Here is a 22,764-nt window from a genome sequence, read left to right on the forward strand (position 1 = left end):
TAGTAACACTAAGTGAGCTCCTGATTTCCTTGTGCGTCAGTGACCAACCAGTACAGTGCTTGACATAGAAGGAAAAGTCCTCAAAAAATACTTGCTGCATTAATGAATTTATAAATAAAGTAATGGCAAGGGCCACCCCAGGAGAAGGCAAAAAGACAAGTTTCTAAACTATATTACATTTATATATTTTACAGGAAGAGATGTGTATATAAGAGAGGAACATTCTTGTTCACTAGGATCCATCTATTCAAAAACCGAAAGGTCTGGTAGTCTAGAAAGCTGTGACAATGCAGTTTTTAATCATCTTCTTCACCCATTTTATAATAAAGTATAACCACCAGATCATAATAGGAGATAAACTTTGGTTAAAAGCATTAACTAAAACTAAGTATCAGAGTCAACTGGCAGATATGCAACAAAGAAGAGTGATTTGAATTATATTTTGCTTCCAGCTAGCTGGGAGGTCTACATACCAGAACTGGGTTGGCAGCTCTTAGTTGTTGAGAAAGTCCGACAAATATTCTGGAAAAACCGGTGGGTGGAATTTAGGTAATACAGCATTTACTGTCAACAGGTGAATGGAAGGTTGAGAAATGAAGTATCATCATCATAATAGGTCATGCATTTCACACTAAACATTCTGCATATAAAAAAACAACACTCTGAATGCTAAGAGTTCTTTTTATTTAAAAATGCTTAAAATAGAGAGGAGTTACTGATGTTAGGCTACATGGACAAGCACAAGTCGGGAATCTACTTAAACAACATAATCTCCCCTAAGCCCTTCCCTACTCCTGAAGCCATCTAGCCGTGCTAATGTTCTTAATTTATAAACTTGAACTTCAGATTTTCAAATCGATTCATGTCAAGCAAAACCAACAATTACAGCAACAACAAATAGCCCACACAAAATAAAAACAGTAAACACTTTCTTTTAAAATATATCTGTGTAAATCCTTTCATTTTTTGCAAAGCCCAAGAAAGCAGTCTATTTAAATAAAACTGATCAACTACTGTTTTCAAGCAGTATTTTAAAAAATACCATTTAGCTAATAGCAATAATGCTTAGGATTGACATCAGATACTGATTTCTGACTGGTAGAACATTGCTTAGTAGATCCATATACACCTGACTGGGGTAAGAGCATCCTGCCTGGGGTAATACCACCTGACTGGGGTAAGAGCATCTTGATTGGGGTAATACCACCTGACTGGGGTAAGAGCATCCCTTTCCTTACTATAAATTCAGAGATAAAATAGTAACTTTGAGTCTAAGACTCAGACTAAGCCCTTTCCTTCTAAGGTATTTTATAACCCAAATTATATTTTATAACCTAAGGATAGTCCAAATTCCACTGATTTACAGAAAATATACCTTTTCGAGAAATCTCTTATACTTCACCTGGCTGTACTTCTATTTATTTGTGGAACATTGCCATGCTGGGCACTCTCGTAGGTTTTAAGACACCTGTATGATAAACAGTGTCCAGTCCCAATCCTGAGCAAGACAGGGAGACACACGTGAACGATACGAAGCAAAGGCTCCTTGGAGGTAAGAAGAGCAAGCTCATTCACGAGAGGGATGACTACCTGCCTAGGGGGGCCAGGTGAGGCTTCACTCCGGAGGTGACATTAATCTGGGGCTTGCAGGATGGAGAGGGAGAAGGGCATTCCTGGCCAACAAGGCAGAGCCACAAAGAATATGAACACGATTGAGATTTTCACTCCTAAACGAATCTTCAACTTCACGCAAATCCATTTACTTGTTTTTTGTGTGTGTGTGTGTTTATCTAAATTGGTTAATTTAGAGCAGCTTTAGGTTCCCAGCAACATGGAGAAGGTACAGAGATTTTTCCATAGACCCCCTGCCCTCACACATTCCCTGCCAGGATGCTCTATTTGTTACAACTGATGAACCTGAATTGAGACGTCATTATCACCCAAAGTCCATAGCTTACCTTAGGGTTCACTCTTGGTGTTGTGCATTCTGTAGGTTTGGAGAAATGTGTAATGACATGTATCTGTCACTGCAGTATCATACAGAGTGGTTTCACTGCCTTGTCGTCCCCTTCCTTGTATCACCAGTGCTTCTCCCTCCCCCCCCCCCCCGGAATAAAATGCTTAATCAATAAATGTCTGCTACCAATGAGGAACCCTGATCAAAAGTGAGCTATATTTATTATTTCAAAACTTTATCAAACTTCTGTGAACCTGTGGATCTTCACATCTATCTGTTAACAAGGTGTCGCAGTTGGTGACAGTCAAGTTGTTTTCATAGAGTATCAGGCAAAAATGCTGCACAGAATTAAGAGAGGTCTAAATATTTCTGCAGCTAGCAAACACACCATTCTCCTTTTCTACCCAGAGGCATTTTCCTATTGCCTTGTGGATTACCCCTGGATTGCAGGATGTCCTTTATATATTTGGGTCATAAAGTCTCCACAGACCCTGGGACTAAAGTACCAAGCAGTTAAATTATTCATTTTCATGAATGAATGTGGATCTATAAAGACCTTCACACCCTAGCTCTAGTTACTTTTCTAGCTCATTCCTGGCCACCCTTTCTCATTGTTTCACATACTCTTCTCCCCTCCCCAACCCCACCTCACATGCACACATATTATGACGTGGCTTTTCAACAATAAGCTCTGCATTTTGATCAGGAATCTGATAAACCCAATTCCCTGGCAATAATAAACAACAGTAAAACTAAGCAAACAAAAGGCATTGCCTAGCACTTTGGTTTAAATATAGCTAACCAAGAAAAATGTGCTGTGGGAATTCAACACAAAATTTAATAGCTGTCCTTTTAGAAGGCAGACCATTAGTCTGCATTTGATCTGAACATGTGCCTGCACCACTGCTCCCAGTGAAGCAGGTCCCAACAGTGGAGGCCTCTGAAGGTTACTTTCAACTGCACTAACTTTCCCACAAATAAGCTCTAGCATGACTACACCCTGGCACCACTACCTGTTACCAGAAGTCCTGAGAGTGAGCGAAAGGCAACACTAATTCCGAATATATGTTCACATTTCAGGGCCCAGAGGCCTCTTCAAAAGACGCAGAATGCCTTTCACATCGTGAATTTGGAAAATGATCCAAATAACCTGAAGTCTGCATATGTTAAATAATTTTTTATGTGTTTTAGAGAAGAGATAGTTAGACAATAGCCTTGTAGAGAGTTGTTTAAAACCTACCAGCTTACCAATCTGAAGCTCCTTCCTTCTACTCTGCACTAACAGACACTCTGCTGATAATGTTATTTGTTGCAGGATATATATATAAAATGTCAAGCCCCCACCGAGTTTTAAAATGAGAGAATGACAATTGTATGGTTGCTAATAATCAATACTTTCAGTTGAAAATATCAACGATTGGGGGTGGTTGGACCAGGTATCATTCAAAGTAAAGACTTCTTATTTAATTATTTCCTGATGAACTCAACCACATCACAGGACACCTTGTAAAAGAAGAAACCAACGATAACATCAGCAAATTCTTCCAGCATCGCTCTGACACAGTCACCGTTTGGCGTCTTTCTCCCTGGATATGGATTTGGCCACATCATGTAGAAAATAATGAGAAGGCTGTGCAAACAGTGGCCTGGCCACCAGCCCTGGGCCTGACAAGTGTCATTCACTTCCTTCAACTGTGAGCTCTGGGGGATAAACAAGATAACCTTCCCTTTGAGCTGTGAGTTGCTATAAACATCATCAGAAAGAACAGAAGACAAAATTTTACTTATATCGGTGCTAAAAAAAAATGAAAGTTTTCACTACCTGATAAAATTACCTGTGGCAATTTTAAAGTAAATGTGACCACACAGTTATATCGACATGCTTATGAAAGTATAAGATTAATTTTCACCATGAGCATAGCTCCTAATATTTACAACCATGTTTTGTGAAATTATTTAAGCCAATGTTCCTGAATTTATAAGCCACACTCTTGATTCCTAAATTTCTATTTCTCTTATATTTAAAATTTCAAGGTAAATTAAAAATTGCATAGTGCATATACAAGGGAAGTTTAAATATTGAGTATGTCAGTTTAAACTGCTTAAGCTCACCCGGCTGGCCGTGGCTCAGTGGTTGAGTGTCGACCTAGGATCCAGGCGATCGGGGTTCGATTCCTGGTCAGGGCACATGCCCGGGTTGGGTTGTGGGCTTGATCAATGACTCTCTCATCATTGATGTTTCTATCTCTCTCTCCCCCTCTCCCTTCCTCTCTCTGAAATCAATAAAGATATATTTAAAATAAATAAATAAATAAAAATAAACTGGTTAAGCTCAATTCCTGTCACCTTCACCATTTAGGTTGGCTACCAATGACAGAGGCCAATGTAAACTAACTACCTGCTGTTTACAACCTTTGTATATCCTAATTCTTATTAGCAATCCAAGCCATATAAACATATCATTGATCTAAAGATTTGTCTTCATACACGCCAGATCCTCTGATAGGCACTCAAGATACTTGCCCTCAAAGAACTGAAGATGTGCTGGGGAAAAGGTATCATTCAAAGATGTACTTGCCCTCAAAGAAGCCAAGATGTCCTGGGGAAAAGGTGGAAGTGCGACATCAGAGACAGAGTGTGACAGGAGCACCGGGAAGCAGCGGAAGAGGCTCCCTAGATGACGGACGGGCCCTGCAGGCTGAGAGGAGGGCACGGCCAAAGGAAGGACACAGCGGGGAGCAGCAACGAAGGCCGCGGAGACGTACAGCAGGGCTGGACGCAGAGCACCTCTCTGTCACACTGGCTTTCGCTTGTCGGCCTGGCGACCCATGAAAGGATTTTTTAGCAAAGGTGTAAGGTGGTCAAATTAAAAATACTGTGTGGCTTAAATACTGATGACTTTCTGGCTACAGTGTGGGCAGCAAACTTCAGGGGGACAAAGCAAAGGTTCAAAAGGCTACTCCAAGTAAAAAATGAAAAGGTTTCGAATTAGGGCAGCAGGAACATGTTTGTTAAAAAGGACACATTTGACATGCAGAGAAGACAGACTCAGTGGGGCTTTGAATCACAGGAAGTGGGGGATGCAGCCGTGGGAAGACTCCCAGATTTCTGGCTTGGGTGGCGATGCCACCGAACAGGATACAGGAGGAAGAGCAGGTTTACGGGCGGAAGGTGACTTTAGAATCAGCTCTACCGCGTTGAGTGGGGCACTCCTAAAGACGTATCTCAGGGAGGAAGAGAAGTGAGCCGTGGATGGCACTCTGGGTGACACGGAGCACCACGGGGTAGGTGACACTGAGAGCGAGAAAGATGGAGAGGGGCCAGGAGCATGTGGTGATGTCCTGTCAGCCTAGTGGTCCTGAATCTCAAGGAGAAAAACACAAATAGTTTCAAATGTGGTACAAAGATCCAGCAAAGGAAGGAATGGAAAATGTCCTTTATGGAGAAAGTGGAATACACTAAGGACCTTAGTAAAAGCTATTTCAGAAAAGTTGTAAGATCAAAGGTCAAACCACAATGAGTTATAAGGTGAGTAAGGAGTAGAGATGACTTGTTGAAGAGCTGTTAGATACAGACATAGAGTTAAAGGTGGGCTTTGGTTTGGGTAGGTTTGTTTTTTAAATCAGTTGAAATCTCACTACTTTGAGATAGCCAACATTGACATTTTGGTGACCATACTTTCATACATCCCTCTGTGAATATGTATATGTATGTCTATACATATAAACATATACATACACACACACGTATGTAATGATGCACAGACACAAAGAACATTTATAGCCAAGATTATTATGTATTAATAAAGTGAATTATATCTTTATACCTAAACCACCCTTTATCAGAATCACAAGCATATACATAAAAGTCTCTCTTCTAAATCAAAACCCAAGACCTTTATGTGACCTACACTACCCTTTAACAAAACAAATCTGTGTCTTACTTCTGAGAAACGACATAACATGAAAGAGTCAGCTTAGGAAAAGACACACCCAATCCTATTGATTTTTAGAAGGTAGAGAGCAATTACCTTCTTGGAATGTTTCCAGGGATTTGAACATAGAATTGTATGAGTAGAGCCCTAGGAGCTATACCTCTGAGAGCAAACCACCTCCTAGCAAGGGGGTACTGACAATATACACCCAAAGAGCGGCACCCAGTGAGTCATCCCAGAGGGGCAAGTTCCACCCTGTGAAGCACCCACACCTGCCTTCTGTATCTCCACCACAGAAAAGAACCACACACAAAGCTCTCTAGTGTAGTGTTGCAATGTCAACAAGGCTGGGAATACTGGTTAAACTGGCCTAGTCAGCTGAATGGCCACAGGATTTGGCTTGGGTTTGCTCTACCAGGAAATGGGGCAGGAGGTCAGAATTTTAACACAGAAAAGGTATCCCCCAAGGACTTGCAGAAAAGAGAGCATGGGTCGTTATTGAAAAAATTAAGTATCATGCCACCTTTTATTTGGGGGGTGAGAGACACAGACACAAGCAGCTTCACTTTGGTTACAGCTCTCTCCTCACCCTCACTCCTATGCTCACTGTTCTTACGCCAATTTCCCTCCTATAGCAGTAATCCTAGCAGTTATTAGAAGAAACATATTTGATAAAGTAGATAAAAACCTGAATTTTTATCTTCAACTTGAAAATGAAAAACTAAATAGTCAAATAGCCTAGCTGGAGGAGACATAGAAAAGTGTTGTATCAATTTGGAAGATAACCCCATTTCTTATTTAGAATGTAAAAACTCAACTCTTCCTGTCTTAATAGACACGTTTTAATAGAAGGAAATACTATCTACTTAGGTAAAAACTAGGTTCCTTTTGGGGGAGAGGAGATTTCTTTCCACTACCATGGAATAGGTATAGAGTCATGAGAACCTTGGTATACAGTAGACAAGATGTGGAACTCAAAGCGCAAAGCAGTCTATTGGCAACCATGTTCTTCAGGGGGTTGAGTCAAAGGGGCGCTTCCAGATGGGCTCAGTACTTCCTAAGTCTCCTTGGCTGAGTTCTCCCGGGAACAGGAACACTTCCACTCACAGAAACAAGTGGAAAATGGTGTAGAAGATAAAGGCGGCTTTCCTTTTCTGATTTGGTGAAATTAGAAATAAAAAAATCTATATTTTTTCTTTCTTCACATCTTAAGACTCTGATGAGAAACAGTGAGAACAAGTGAATTTTTCAGGTCTTAAGGGGATACCTTTTTACAAGCAAAGTCACATGAAAATAAGGCACCTGGCCTGGCCGGGCGCGGCTCAGCGGTTGAGCATCGAACTAGGATCCAGGCGATAGGGGTTCGGTTCCCGGTCAGGGCACATGCCCAGGTTGTGGGCTGCAGCCGATCAATGACTCTCTCATCATTGATGTTTCTATCTCTCTCTCTCCCTCTCCTTTCCTCTCTCTGAAATCAATAAAGATATATTAAAAAGAAAAAAGAAAAAAAAGAAAATAAGGCACCTGGAAGAAGCAGCCAAAATGGACCAGATGTCACACAATATGCTCTAGATGCCCATAAGTACCTATTTCCATAAGAAGACTGTAGGTTGGTCACTATGTGTCACCCTCATTGTTTTTAACCTTCAGAGGAACCTGGTAATTTTCCATCATCTGCTTTACAGTGAACCAGATTTACTGTAATTTATGAGAAGATTCCTATATTATTTTTGTAAATCAGTCTTCAAAACCTTATAAAGCTACAGATAAGAATTTCTGGCAAATGAACAGATAGGTGTTCATCCTGAATAAACCATGCAGCACAGTGCTCATTACTAATGGATGATGCACTTATAAACCTGATTGACAGCCTTGATGCTTAAACCCTAGCACACGATTTCAGCAGCTTCATAAACAACAGCGATAAGACTGGGTTGAATTCTCACAGGTGAAATGTTCCAGCTTCTGCTGAAGGATATGGACCCAGTGTTCACACCATGAATTTCCTATCAGATGTTTCACGCATGGTCTTCAAGGACATGAGGAACATTCAAGTAGATGTTAGAAAGGTGACACCCTGTCACCATGTGAGGCCACATGGTTCTTAAATTCCTTTTCTGGCAGTTAGCCAGTTTTGTACATTGTGCTCTGTCGTCGCATACCAACCCACTTCTTGTTCTGTATTTATACAGGGATTAAAAATCTTCCTTCAATTTACAGGTTGCTTTTGTAGATACAAGTTTAGGAGTTCTTGGATCAACGACTAACTCTCACCTCCTGCCAAGTAATATTCTCCTTGATGGCATGTGCCCATATAATATGCTAATATTCTACCACTAGCTTATTTAACCCAAACTGATAATACTCAATTACTCACCTTATGCTAGACCCTTCCTTAGATTCAAGCAAAACAATATAGCTCCAGCATAAACAAACTTTACATTCGCATATATATGTATACATATATATATAATATCAAGATGATAGAGGAAGATAAAAAAGTAAAGGCTGAAAGGCAAAAAGAAAATCACTGAATGATTCTAAAAATAAAACTGTTCCGTATAATGTGCCTTTGGCAACAACTCTAAATGGTAAAAGACATGTACCTTACTACTTGCTCATGTATTAAACTGTTCAACTATTTAAGCATCTGCTGTGTACCTGGCACACTGCAAGGTACTGTGAAGAGTACAAAGATAAAATATCCAAGAGCTTACGATAAAGCAGCAGACACATGTAAAAGGCTGGTAGGGCCTCTGGGAGGTGCTTAGGCCATGAGGGTGGACTCCTCATGAATGAGATTAGTGCCCTTATAAGAGAGACCCCCACAGAGCTCCCTACCTCCCTATCTGAGGAAGGACAGAGGGTGAGACACAATGAGCGTTTTCACCAGAAGGCGACCAGAACTGAGAAAACAAATCTGTTGTTTATAAGCCACCCAGTCTGTAGTATTTTGTTACAGCAGCCGGAACAGACTAAGACAGCTGCCGAAGAGTGGAGGTGAGAGTGGGAAGCCTCGTCTTGTTCCTGACTCTAAGGAAAGTGGCAGTATCTTATTGTGCTTTCTTTTGCCATAAGGGAGGGAGGGATGAGTCTGAGTCTTTGCCAGGCATCCCAGAGCTGACCCAAGGTGTCTTTTGACATCTCAATGTCTTAAAGCCCATGTCATTCAAGGTCAAGCTTTCCTACTGGGCCAGTGTGGCCCTGCCCCGCTGGTCAAGCACGAAGACTAGTGGTCCAGGGGTGACAGCACACCAGCAGCACTGGTGGACATCGTCCCCTCTACACGGCAACATGCTCAGTGGCTGCCACGTGGGAACTCGCCAAAGCCACAGCATTATAGAGAAGATAACTTCTTAATGGTTCCCACAACAGGTAAAATATGGCATCTGATTTTCCTTCTATCACCTCACAAAAAAGGCTACTCACTTGTTGCCCAGCTGGAGTGGCTCAGTTGGTGGAATATCATCCTGTGCACCGAAAGGTTGCCGGTTCCATTCCCGGTCAGGGCACATGCCTGAGTTGTGGGTTCTATCCCTAGCTGGGGCACATTCGGAAGGCAACTGATCAATTCCCCCCACCCCTCTCTCTCTCTCTCAGCATGTCCTCGGGCAAGGGTTTAAATAAATAAATAAATAAATACATAAATAAAGGCTACTCACTCACTGTTCAACGATGTGTGTAAGTGTGTGTATCCAGGAGGTACACTGAAGTTGTATACGCCAGGAATTCTGCTGTTCAGATTAAATGTCTATTTTTTCCATGTCGCTAGCTTCTGCACTGTTAATCCAGACATGGGGTTTTTGTTCAAATAAAAGCACTGCTCTTTCCCCTACCTGTTTACACCTTCGAAACACCTAGAAGACCGGTCTGTGTGGCACCCCAATAGGACGTGTGAACTTTTCCTGCTAGAAAAGCAGAAGGATGAGAGCCAGATGAGTAGAACACCATATACGTCTACTGTTGACAAGAAGGTTAAAGGTAAAGGAAAGATGGAAAACAGCAAGAACAATGACAGCCTCAGTGGAAATGCTTTCTCACACCTGAGCTGATGCCCTTCCTGATTCACCCAGCCTGCCTGAGTGAGGCTCTAGCACAGTCCCAAGGAACAATAGAATGTATTATTTTTTTATTTCCACCTTACTTATGCAATTTGCTAGTCACAAGTGGTCAGCCCCACCTGCTGCCAAAGGGTTATATCCAAAACACAAATATAATGTCATGGGAGAGAACTCCCTGCTGACGGGATACACACCAAGCCCAGGCGGCTTCTGAGGACTCTGTGATCTGGCCACTGGGGCAGGTTTCAGGGTGAGTGCTCAGGCGTCGCAGCCGAATGGCTCTGGGTATGAATCTCGGCTTCACCACCTATTGACTGTAGGACCTCAGCTAAGACCTCAAAGCCCTGGCTTCCTCATGTAGAAAAGAACAGTTTCTAAGATTAAATGAGATCATGTTTCAGTGTGACGCATGGGCTCAGCCACCACAAAACAAATCGCAGAATATCTTTCCTCTTTCCTTGCATCTAGATATCAACTTCTACTTCATCAGCGTTTCCCTCAGCCTGATTCGGGCCTTATCTTTCATCAGGCCTATTTCAGCAACCTTCTGTTCCGTTTCTTCTCATTCTCCATTACAAACCAGGAGGGGGGTGGGGGGCAGAAAGTGTGGTGGCCTCATGTAATCTTTTTAAAATGAAGATTATGTGAGGGATCCCTTCCCCCCCCACAAGGCCCAGAGATTACAGTTCCAATTAGTCACCCTAGAATTTAAATTCCTTCACCTTTGTTCCAAGCTAGGTTTTTAACCTTATTTTCTAAATACTCCTTCCCCCTCTATCTGACAAACTATTTAAATTATCTTCACTACTGCCCACGATCCAAACCTTTGCTCAAGCTGTACTTTGTCTAGAATTCCCTTTCCTCCCTTGTCTCCTGACTCACAGTTCCGAGGCATTTCTTCACCTGTGCCTGTATTAGAGCACTCACAATCGCTGCTCTTACTAACCAAGTAGGGGCTCAGAGCTGTTATCTGCCTGCTCCAAGGGAACAAGAAACCAGACTTCTTCCCCAGGCATCTTTATAAACCTACTGAAAAAAGAGTTTGTCCTTTAAAGTTCAGTCAATTTCAGTTTGGTCAAAAATATTTATTGAGCCCTGGCCGGTGTGGCTCAGCTGGTTGAGTGTCATCCCATGCAGGGAGAAGTCGCCGGTTCAATTCCCGGTCAGGGCATGTGCCTGAGGTGGTGGGCTCCATCCACAGTAGGGGGCGTGCAGGAGGCAGCTGATCATTGTTTCTCTCTCCCTGTCCCTTCCTCTCTCTCTAAAATCAATAAAACATATTTAACATATATATATTTATTGAGCCCTTAAACGATTCATGCCTGTGCTAGATTCTGTGAGAGGCAGGACTGTCCTCAAGGGCCCTTTGGTAGAGAGAAGAGTAAGAGCAAGACATAAACACTCTTGGGCACAAATTGTTACAGAGATTCCAGAGCCGAAGGATGAGAAAGGACCTGACCTATCTACATGGTGTGGAAAATTAGGAAAAGCTTCTTGAGGAAGGTGGGATTTGAGGTAGGATTTCGCAACTGGGTGGTGACTGATATGTGAGCCCTCCAAGTACGAGAAACAGCGAGAAGTGGGGGTGGGAGGCCTGTCTGAGGAACAACAAAGAGCCCAGTGGGGGCCTGGCGCCCAGCAGGGTGTCTACTGAAGACCATCACTCTCCGTCCAATGGACTGACCCCAGGCCTCGGGTGCAGGCTTCAGAAGGGCCCTGTGCTGGGAGTCTGCATTCGCCTGGGGGCTGCCTCTAAAAAGCCCAGACCAGTGGTCAAATCGCAGCCACCGTTGAGAAAAGCTAACCTGACAACAGCACGGACGGCTGGCTGGAGGGGAAGAGGAGGCACTCGGGTCTTCGGAGAGCTGAGACCCGGCGACGAGGTGGGAAGGCGCAGCAGCTTCGACGGGGCCTGCGGAGACGGCGCCAACAGGACCTGGAACGCAATCGCTGCAGGGGCTGGAGGTGGCCTGAGGGCTGAACTCCCCCAAGGCGGCCAGTCTCTTCACTAGAAGAAAGGCAACGTGACGAGATGTTGGGAAGGGCTACAAGGGAAACATAACTGAGTACTAAGCTCGGGAAATACAAAAGACACGGAGGGAGAAACGGGATATTTCAAATGTGCGTGCCTTCTACATTTCATTTCCTGACAGTGATTTTTAACCGTCTGGAGAAAAAAAGCTCTGTGTTTATTTTGCTTGTCTCACGCTCATTCACTGGCTTGACTCACTATTAGGAACAAACCCCAGGATGTTCTCTAAACCAGTTCCAACAAGTCGGAGGCCCTGGCGATGTATACCTTTCTAAAGACGCACATGGAAGTGTGTGAATCATCTCTCCTCTTGCCCTAAATGTCAGAGGAGCTTGCCTGGTACACGTGGTTCGTTGTTTTTCTGTGTTTGAGTACACCCGACAACTACCCAGATGGGTAAGTGGTTTAACAGAAGAGGCCAGCACACCGGAGAGTGAGACATAAAGGTAAGTGGTTCCAATTCTTAGAAACGGAGTAGAGTGGCTTCAAAAAGTTTTACCAGCATAGCAATCAGTTTTGGAAGGCATTATTAAGTCTGTTTTCCTCAAAGAAAAAACAAAAAACAAAACTCAGAGCAATTCCTAAAAGCTGAAAGGGAACCTTTTAAAAGGTCACACTACTTCTTAGAGGTACAAATTCAAAATGGAAATCAAATTATGAAGTAAGCCGAGCCTGTCCCCACCCATGCTATAAACACTCCATTAACAGTATGGTTTCAGGAAGCTTGTTCAAACTTTCCACCTGATGTTAATCACATTATCTCATAGGTTAAAATATACTTGAACCACAGTTATCCCTTTCAAGTACCAACTTTCCATTCAGTACCAACACATAAGTAGGAAAGAAATAGAAAACAGCAGCCCAGGAGTGTTAAACCCCAAACACCATCCATATTTTGGGCCAGAGTTTTTGTTTTGTTTTATTTTCTTGGTCCTAGATTTTCTGTTTATAGATGAGTTGCAAGCATTCTGGGAGTAAACAGGGTAAAATGTAAAAATAGCAGTCGAGGGATTCTCAGATTTTTTATTAAAGTTACTTTACTAATGTTTTTAGATCACAAAAAGCCACATAACATGACACCAAATAACCTTCCACTGTATTTGCTCATGTTCCCCATTTTCCACATCTCCCATAAAGCTCTTATTTTAAGAAGAAATTAATAAGAGAAAATTTCTTTCTCCCCAAATCTTACACACACACACACACACACACACGATGTCCCCCTAGGAAGCCACTGGCTGGATGGCTCCACCATGCTGTGAGAACAGAATCATGTCTTTCTGAGTTCACCTTTCATTGGGTGGTTTCCACACACAATTCACACAGGAACGAAACAACCCAGTGAAGGGGGAATATTCTTTCATTCTTACAGAAATTTCTGAAGACTCTAATATAAATAGGATTTGAGGAAGGCAGGGGAGTGGCTTTGGTAAGAATACCACTTAAGAGTTCGACAATACAATGAACTGTGTCTCTGGTTGCCACGTCAGAGTCAACTTTTTCCTTTTTATTACAAAAATGTCCTAACATATAGAAAACGAGGGTAATGTGAACATCCATGTGCCCTTCACCTAGATTTAGTAACTAACAGCTTGTCATATATTCATCTATTTTTATGGGTTTTTTGCTAAGTGTTTTATAAATTTTAATAGCATTTCCCCCCCTAAAGAATTCAGGATGTGCCTGTAAGAAATAGAAATATTGTCCTTCATGACTATAATACTAGTATCACAGTAACAAAAATCAAAATAATTCCCTAATATTGTCTCATCATGAATATCACTGAAATTCGTATTTCCTTGGGTGATTACTCTCAAGCATTTAGGAGGGAGACTAGGAAGCTATACCAAAGGTTATTAACAACCCCTGAGTTACTCTTCTATTAAAGCTAGGCGCTTACATAACTTCTTTATATTTTGAGTTCAGATATCAGGGAGAATACCCAAGTGTGAAAGATACAGCCACCTAACCTCTGACCACAAACACCATATTATATCAGCTACAAAAATAACATCATTAAGTAAAGAAGTAGAGTAGGAGAGAGTAACAAATGTCTCTAGAGGAAAAAAAAATGGCAAAGACAATTTCCCAGACACCAAGCTGTTATAGTACTTAATTAGTGCCCCCTCTTTTCTTTTTCTCATCAGTCTTCCTAGAGTCTTCTGACTCCATTATTCTTAAAAAAAAAAAAAAAAAAAAGACTATTAAAAGCCTTTCAAACTTTTGTCCCATCTCTTGGCTTCTCTTTTATGTATCTTGACAAAATTAGCTGATCCTTGAGTGCTGTCTCACTTCTCACATTTTTAGCCCCCTTTTATAATATAATTTCCTCTCTTTTATTCACTGAGGTGCCTTTTTTGAAGACCACCGGTTCCCTTAGTCACACTTAAAAGACCCTAAGCCTTCCCCAGGCCTCCCTGCATCCAGCCCTCTCCACCCACCGGCTATCCTGAAAGCTCTTCCTGGCTTTGCTTGCTTTCTGGTAATTTACTCAGAGATGGGAATGTCACCTGGAGGCAGCTGACTTCTAAATGTGGAAAAGGTTATGATAAATATATATTTACTTAATTTTCCCTTAGAGCTGTGTGTGAAAGGAGAACAAAGTGAAAGCTTCAGTCAACTTGCTAATTCTGACAGCTCTCTCTTCTCTAGGATGGTTAGAATGCCTTGTGTGTAGAAAGTGACTTCCAACACTTTCTGGGGAATAGTGATGCAGGAAGCAGGCCTGGAGGCACACACCATGGGTTCAAATGTCACTTATTATCTGTGTAATATTCCAATAGACTTAATATCTCTAAACCTCACTTTGTACTTGTGCAAAATGCAGGTAATAATAGAATCCACCTCTTGGGGTTGCTGTGAAAGTTATATGCAGAAATAAAAGCAAACTGCTGCGTTAACAAAACGCCTAGAACATATTAAGCACTAAATACATTTTAATTATTGCTAACCATGACCTCAAGATTCAATTCTGAAAAATGGTTCTTAGATATCTCATATTTATTACTGGAAAAACTGCTTGGGATAATGTTCCTTAGCATACTATTCTTGTGGTTTAGAACTTTTTCAAAGGAAGTTCGGTTAATGTCCATTTATCACATAAGCTTTAATAGAGACAGTACACAAAGTGTTGTTCAACACTAGTAGTTACTTTGTAAACAGATGATTCATGCTAATTTAGCTCCCAACCCAGGAGAATAAAATTAGCTTGTTTCGACACTTCCTTTTGTTCAGTAATTACAATTCAAGGTTATGTTAGATACCACATTAGTATAATTTTGCCCGAGAGACAGACACTGCACATCTACATGTCTGTTTTTGTTTTTTGTTTTTTTAAAATAGGCACTGCAGATAGAAATCCAGGTGCTTGCTGAGTAAGGGCCTTGGGGACTTCATAAGCAATTCTTCTCAACCTTGTGCTCTAGTGTCATTTATTTCTGTACATATTGTAGCGAGGAGGAGAGTACTGAGATCATTTTAGCTTGTTATAGATTCACCGGATTTACAGGAAGATGAGAATTTAAAAATAGAAGCCAAACGTGGCTGGAGTTTATCTCAGATGCTTATGTTCAAGTAGCAATCTGTTCACCCACGATGACAGCACGCATTCCATCAAATGATTTCAATTTTCATACACTCAGTCAGAATTCCACTACTTCTCAAATCGATGGACCATGGACACACAGGCACCTCACATGCTGATCCATTTGGTTTCTCAAAGCTGTGTCTCCATAGAGTATTTTTGGGTTGGCTTCCCTGAGAGGTGATCATGAGGAGATAGCATTTACTGAGTGCTCATCACATGTCAGGTGCAGTGTTGAGTCATTTACGCCACTTAGATCTCAGAGAATCTTCATGGCATTTTCTAAGGTAAGTCTCCATTTTTATAGATTGGAAAGTTGGAGCTTAGAAAGGCAAATAAAATTCCAGAGGTAATGGCATATCCAGGTTTTTGTGGAGCCTGAACTTTATATTAGTTTTAAAAGGGAAAAAATGTCAAATTGTGAATACTAAATTGCGATTAAGGCCTTAGAAGGGGTCAGAAGTAAAGAGGGACCCTGGCATATGAGTTTTAGTGGTAACCAACTTGGGTAGCTTGACTAACCACTCTGAGAGCTGCACAGACTAAAGGAATTAGATGAAGAGAAATATGAACTGCAAAATGAAAATCATTCATCTTTAAAAACTCTTGCTATAATGAAGTTACAGTAGGTTTAAAAAAATTTTTTTTTAAACAGATTTTGTTGTTGTTTAATAAATCAGGCTAATTGGGGGTGGTGGTGCAGGGTGAGTTAACTGTCTGATAAAGTGCCAGGCAGTAATTTAGATGGTCTAAGTAAGCAAAATGGAGAAAAATTCCAATTTCTGTATTGTACGTTTCTTAGAAAACATTTGCCCTCTTAGGAGCACTGAGAAGTTAGAAGTTTACCTAAAATTGATCTGAGATGCCTTCTGAATAAAACTCGTGTGAAAGCAGCAATCGCTTTCCTAAACACTGCGCCAATTTATCTTCAGTGGTTTTTCCACTGTTAGCAAAATATGTGACGCTGACTGAACACGTTCCCTCTCTCAGAATCAACTGTTTGTTCTACCAAGAAAACTCCTTTTATCCAAAATGAAAAACTTATTTTGCCAGAAGGAGGAAAGTCTTTATTCCCCCACCCCCCAAAGCACATCTAATAAAATAAGGCGATCTTATTACTACCATATCAGAGTACAATTCTGATAGGAACTTCAAGTCATATTTATCTTTTCTCAGAGCTGTGTGACATTCTTTCTTTTCACATGAAAATTTCTGATAAACATGGGAAAAGCACTCTGAATTGTGATTTCCTAAAAATGCTGAGTTTCACTATTTTGCAGGATATATGTGAATAGAGCTGCTATGGCTGTCCAGGCTGGGCACTGCACAATTCCAAGGGCCACACAGAGGCCACACAGTGAGTGGCGTTGCCTGGAACAGGACAATGCCATGGCCCAGACCGGAACAGTATGCTGACTGAAAAAAATGGTTGCTACCTATTTCAGAAAAGGACAAGCTTGAAGAAAATGGAAGCACATGTCACAGAGATACATAAGCCAGCTTGTACCCAAATGGCTAAATTTGGGACAATTTGAGCATCAAAATACATAAGGACAGAAATACTTTATACTCCACTGAATGGAGAAACGATAATTCCATGCTGATACTAATTAGTGAATATATAAAAAGAAAAAGCTCTTCCTTACAGTAGAATGACAACTAACAAAGTGTAAGAAGGAATGATGCAGTTAAGTTAGAAACGCACTGTTTTCCTACCTTTATAGTAAAAATTGAATCAGACAGGAAACATCAACAGCTGCTCAAGGGGGTGAGGAGAGGGGAGTTAGCAAAGGAACAGGATACATACTTACAAAATCTCTAAGTCTTTCCTCTCAAATGTTCTAGTAATCACAAAGTAAATGGTAATAATAAAGCAGACCAACACCTTAACCAAGTGATCCAAATTAATGTCACCAATAAGGGGCAAAGGGACATTCACGGCTCCAGATGTGATTGCCTGAGAAGGAGACACCACACACATAGCAATCCAACCAAAAATGCGTAACCTAAATCTATCACAAGGAGTCTGGGAAACCCAAATTGAGGGCTGTTCTATTAAACAACTTGCCTGTATTCTTCAAACATGTCATGAAACACAGGAAGGCTGAGGAACTGTTCCAATTAAAGGAGACCAAAGGAACATGATAGTGAAATACAGTAAGTGGTCCTAGACTAGATGCTGTCCTGGAGGGAAAAAATGCAAAAAGGGTCATAATTGGGGCATCTGACAAAGCTGGAACATGAACTGTAGATTAAAGTATTAAATGTCCTGAATTTGCTGATAGCACTGCGGTTACATAAGAGGATATCCTTGTTCTTAGGAAATACACAGTGAAGTATTAGGAGGATGTATGCTGCGTACTCTCAAATGATTCAGAAAAAATAAGTGTGTGTGTGTGTGTAGACAGAGAGAAGGAGAGGGAGGATGGGAGGAAGAGCGTAAGACCAACAAGGAAAAGTGATGTTAAAAATGCGTACTATTAGGTAAGTGGTATAAGGGAATATATTACATTACTGGAACCTCAAAACAAAGAGTTAAAAAAACAAAACAGCAGCCAAAACAATTTTGAGGGGTATCAGCGTTACTTTAATAAGCAGAAAAGTAATTCAACTTGTAATTAGTAGTACAAAACAGAGTTAGATCTTTGGAAACACTTTGCTACTGTTATTATCATAACCATCACCATGAACATTTACGGAGCCCTTACTAAGTGATAAGTACCCTGAAAGGTGTTTCACCTGCAGTACCTCCTTTAGTCTTCACAACTACCCTAAGAGGAAGGCACTATGGTTATCCCCACTTTACAGATGAGGAAACTAAGGTTTGGAAAGGTTTAGTAGCTTGCCCAAAGTAATACAGAGAGTCAGTGGCAGAACCAGAAATCCAACTGGGTTGATTACAAAGCTGGTGGGATTTATTACTAGGTTAAACTTATTTAACTTTAATTATTTACTAATTTTCCTCCAAAAAAGGTAAATCTCAACCTAGATGAAATTCTGACAAATTAGTAAAATATGCTTGAATGAGGGTTTCTTCTATTTATAATTACAGCACTAAATAAACCAGAGAGACATAAGTGATCTTTTTGGTCCCCATAATTTACTTTATGCTCTCTTTCTTCCAAGGGCTGAACTTGGTAATAAACAAATTTTTTGAAAAAATACACCCCAGTATGTCCTTTGAAATGATCTTATCAAATATCTCATAAACCATTGGGTTCTTGCCATGGCATGAATGTCTGTGTCCTCCTACAATGAGATGTCGAAGCTTAAATCTCCAATGTTATGGTATTTGGAAGGAAATTAGGTCAGGAGAATGGAACCCTCACGAATGGGGTTAGTGCCTTTCTGAGAAGAGACATAAGAGAGGTGGTTACTCTCTCTCCAAGACGTGAGGGCCCAGGGAGAAAACGGCCACATGCACAGCAGGAAGTGCGCCTTCAGCAGATACCAGATCTACGGGTACCTTGACCTTGGACTTTCCCAGACTCCAGAACTGTGAGAAATAAATTTCCGTTGTTTATAGTCCATCCAGTCTGTGGTATTTTGTTATAGTAGCCAGAATTAAGACAGTCTTATTTTAAGTTTTTCTTCCTTTAACTATATTTCCTCTCCTTTCATGTAAAGTGGTGGATCTTAATGTCCATGTTTCTTTTTAGTCTTGACATGTCTTCAATTTTGCTTAAAAAATGTATCATTTGCAACACACTGCCTGATTTCCCATTTCAGTACTATTATCTTCCTTGCAGATAAAGGGTTAGCTGCTAAACACAGCATTTCTTTCTTCCCAGTGGAAGCTGAATGACTGCTAATTAAGAAAAAATACATTCAAAACAATAAACATTTGCAAATACTTGTGGGCATTCAGGGAAATATTATCATCTGACACACTGATTACCCATTCCAGAACAAAGGATGTCCAACCATGGCTGCATAATTTAACCACAGGAGGAGCATTTAAAATCCTGGTGCTCAGTCCACACTCAAGACCGATTAAACAAGAACCTCTGACGACAGCACCTGTGCATTGGTCATTTTAAGTTTTCTGGTGATTCCAATGTGTAGCCAAGTTTGAGATCTCTAGATCGAATGTCTATAGCCATAAAGAATCATATCTTTTGTGTAGAGAGCCGAAAGATTCACAAAAACTTTTCAGAATTGGTCTCACTAGTTAAGGAATGTATAGTCCAACTGGTGAGTGAAGAATTATGGACATAGGGAACTAACTGAAGGAAGACTGAGGACATGTGCCAAGTGAATGTGATACACAGTGAGTATATCAGGAGACCACATGGGGACAGTAGGTGACACCTGCACCCTCTGGACACAACGACAGGCTCTGATAAGAGCAAAGCTGAGGAAGGCAACTTCGACCAGGGAATGGTGTAAACGGAAAAGTTTCCCGTATGTCCAGGAAACAGTGAGGTGGCGAATCTAGCTGGTGTGGGAGGTTCAGTCTTCAGAGTAGAAAAGGTAAGTGTGAAGGAGACTAGAACCAGGCCCTGGAAGGCCCTGAGCAACAAGTCAGAGGGCCCGGTGGCAGTTTTGAGTCTCTAAACAGATTTGCAGAAATGATCAAATGAAAGCTCTCCTTTGGGAGGGCTGATCTGACAGCTACATTCACGTGGGTTTAGAAGAGAAACTAAAACTATCTACTAAGAGAGAAAAACACAACAGATTAGGTAAAATTGTATGTTGATGAAGCATAATCTTATACCTTCCTTTTTAGTTTTCCACGAAGACAGGAACCAGAAATTGGAGCCTGCTAAAAGTAGGGTGGATCTCACCCGTTGTGGGATCTATGCACAGGAGAGGCTGGCAGTCTGCGTGCCTGGCTCGTTCTCTGCCCCTTTGGCCTCACTCCCAGTCTCACAGTAGTAATACTTTCTGCAACTACGTCTTCCTCCTTTCTCTGAAAAGGCTACTCCTATGGCTAAGAAATAAAATTCTAGAGGACAAAGCTTCAGGTCAGAGAAATGCTTTCTTACAATTATTATTTTTTTTTTTAATAAGAAGGATTTTTGAGAAGCTGAATCATTCCTGGGTAATACTGGCAATGAAAGATTTCTAGGAATACAAAAGGGGACCAAAACATTCATTCATTCAATAAATATTTGTTAAACATGTACCATTTGCTGCTGTTCTAGACACTGGGAAGAAATACAGCAAAGCCCCTTTTCTAAACAGAAAATTTCCTGGGTATTGTAGAGGTTTCATTCAAAAACATAAGAGCAGTCTAAGGTGGCACAATTTATAGCTAACTGACTAAAGTGTCCTGCTACAGATCTTTAGAAAAATTGAATAGCCAAAAATAATAATAAAAATAAAATCCTGTATATAATTAACTGTAAGTACCGGAGAAAGCATAGGGTAACATCAATTCTTTTTTAAAAACTGTATATATGTGTATATGTGTGTATGTACAGTCAAGCCACTAGGTGAACCCTAAGCTCCAAAACAGTACTAGCACATAAATGTGTTCAATAATAATTAATGCACTGTTTAGCTGAATGGGGTTCAGAGTGCGGTGAGAAGGCAGCTATTCTGATTTAACAAAAGCAGTGAGGTCATCTCAGCTGTCTGTGCTCTAAAGGCTACGTTTGCATATGTCCAGGTATGTGAGCTTCCAGTGCAAGGCTTTTAAAACCAGACCACAATGCTCATCTGTGAAACGGTACCTTGTGAAATCATGCTATCGAAGTCGTTCACAAAAACCAGCGTTCAAGTTGTGCCCAGGGATATGCAGAGCCTTCGAAGCTCAGAGGTTGCCATACATAGGGACTGTCATTCTAAGACTACAGAGACATTCTTTGTGTTTATAAAATTTTCATATCTAATAAGAATCCACGTTTAACGACATGCATTAATTATAAATAATTACGACAAAATGAATCTCAGCTTTCAATGATCGATCAAATGACCACACGAAAGTGTTTGATTCTCTTTTTCTATGTCATTGTACTCTCTAGTTTATAGACAATTCCTATTTTCTCACCGTGGAGAAAAAATCTGCACATTCAAGTCCCCTTCCACTCCCTCTTCTTGCCCCATGGGAGCAGTTTTACCTGCGTAATGTACCGGAATCTCTATCTTTGGCCCAATGACGTAGTGCCCCTCCTCCAAGCTATGGGCAGTGATGGTGGTCCACTGACGGCATGAATGAATCAGAAGGTAGTCGTTTTCCCGCAGCCCTTCTATGCATTCTCCTAGAAAACAGGATTTTATATAAGAAACTTAGAATTAGCTCATGCTTACTCCATACTCTGCAATACAATTACATTAGTTAAAACTTCACTAGTGCAGAAGTTGATAGTTCATCCCAAGGAGATAAAGTTCACTTATGAATTAGCAATAAAAAAATAATAAAAAAAAGCATTCCTGCCAAGTTGACAATGTCACTCAAGATGCCATAGAAATGTTTCTTAATTATTTACAAAGAGATTTTCAAATGCCTCATTTTATCTCAATAATTATAAAACAAATATTAAGTGCTCACATTAGGTAATACTTAGATGCTTTGCATATATTATTTCATGTAATACAGTAACATTATGCTGCAGGTATTATTCCTTCTCTACAAGTGGAAAAATATAAATGTTCAGAACGTTAAATAGCATGCCTAAGCCCACACAGATTGAATAAGTGGAAAAGAATAGGTTCAGGCCTAGGTCAGATTGATTCCAAAGCTTATGCTCTTAAACACTATAGTATAACTACCAAAAATAAATAATAAACTTATCTCTCTCTCTGTTGAAACAGTCCTTGAAAACAAACGCCTCTTTCTCCTTCTAAATTTTATGTTTTGCCAGTTCTACCTGGCCTCCTACCAAACTTCCCAATTAATTAAAAACAGTGAAGTTTATAGCATACAAATGAAATTATTTTTCATTTTAATAATTTCTGATGTATCCTTTTAGCATTTCAACCAGTGACAAACTATTTCCAGAGAGAAATTCATTCCTTGAAACTTAAAAGATAGTTTTCTAGACACTGAAATGATCCATCCCATTAATCCTGGTTTAGTAATTTTAAATGCTCAAAGAAAATACCTGAAAAGGCTAATTTCTTTATACAGATAACCAACCTTCCTTACTTTTGATATTATATTGTGATAATTAAAAGAGGTATTGGTGATTTAACTGTATGTTTTACAATGGCATTTATAGATCCCTCAAAAATTCTTAAAAGTTTCAGTAC

The 22,764-nt window shown here is 40.6% G+C and overlaps 1 protein-coding gene across 2 annotated transcripts in view; it reads right to left on the reverse strand.

The window, feature by feature from the left end:
- GAREM1 (GRB2 associated regulator of MAPK1 subtype 1) overlaps positions 1–22,764 on the reverse strand; it is a 171,399-nt gene that overhangs the window by 88,805 nt on the left and 59,830 nt on the right. For both annotated transcript variants that reach the window (XM_087819035.1, XM_087819034.1), the window contains exon 2: positions 21,633–21,773. In XM_087819035.1, the coding sequence (XP_087675161.1) occupies positions 21,633–21,773 (141 nt within the window). The remainder of the gene's footprint in view (positions 1–21,632; positions 21,774–22,764) is intronic.

Source organism: Miniopterus natalensis, chromosome 7 (assembly GCF_054644295.1).
Source record: "Miniopterus natalensis isolate mMinNat1 chromosome 7, mMinNat1.hap1, whole genome shotgun sequence".
NCBI lineage: Eukaryota > Metazoa > Chordata > Mammalia > Chiroptera > Miniopteridae > Miniopterus > Miniopterus natalensis.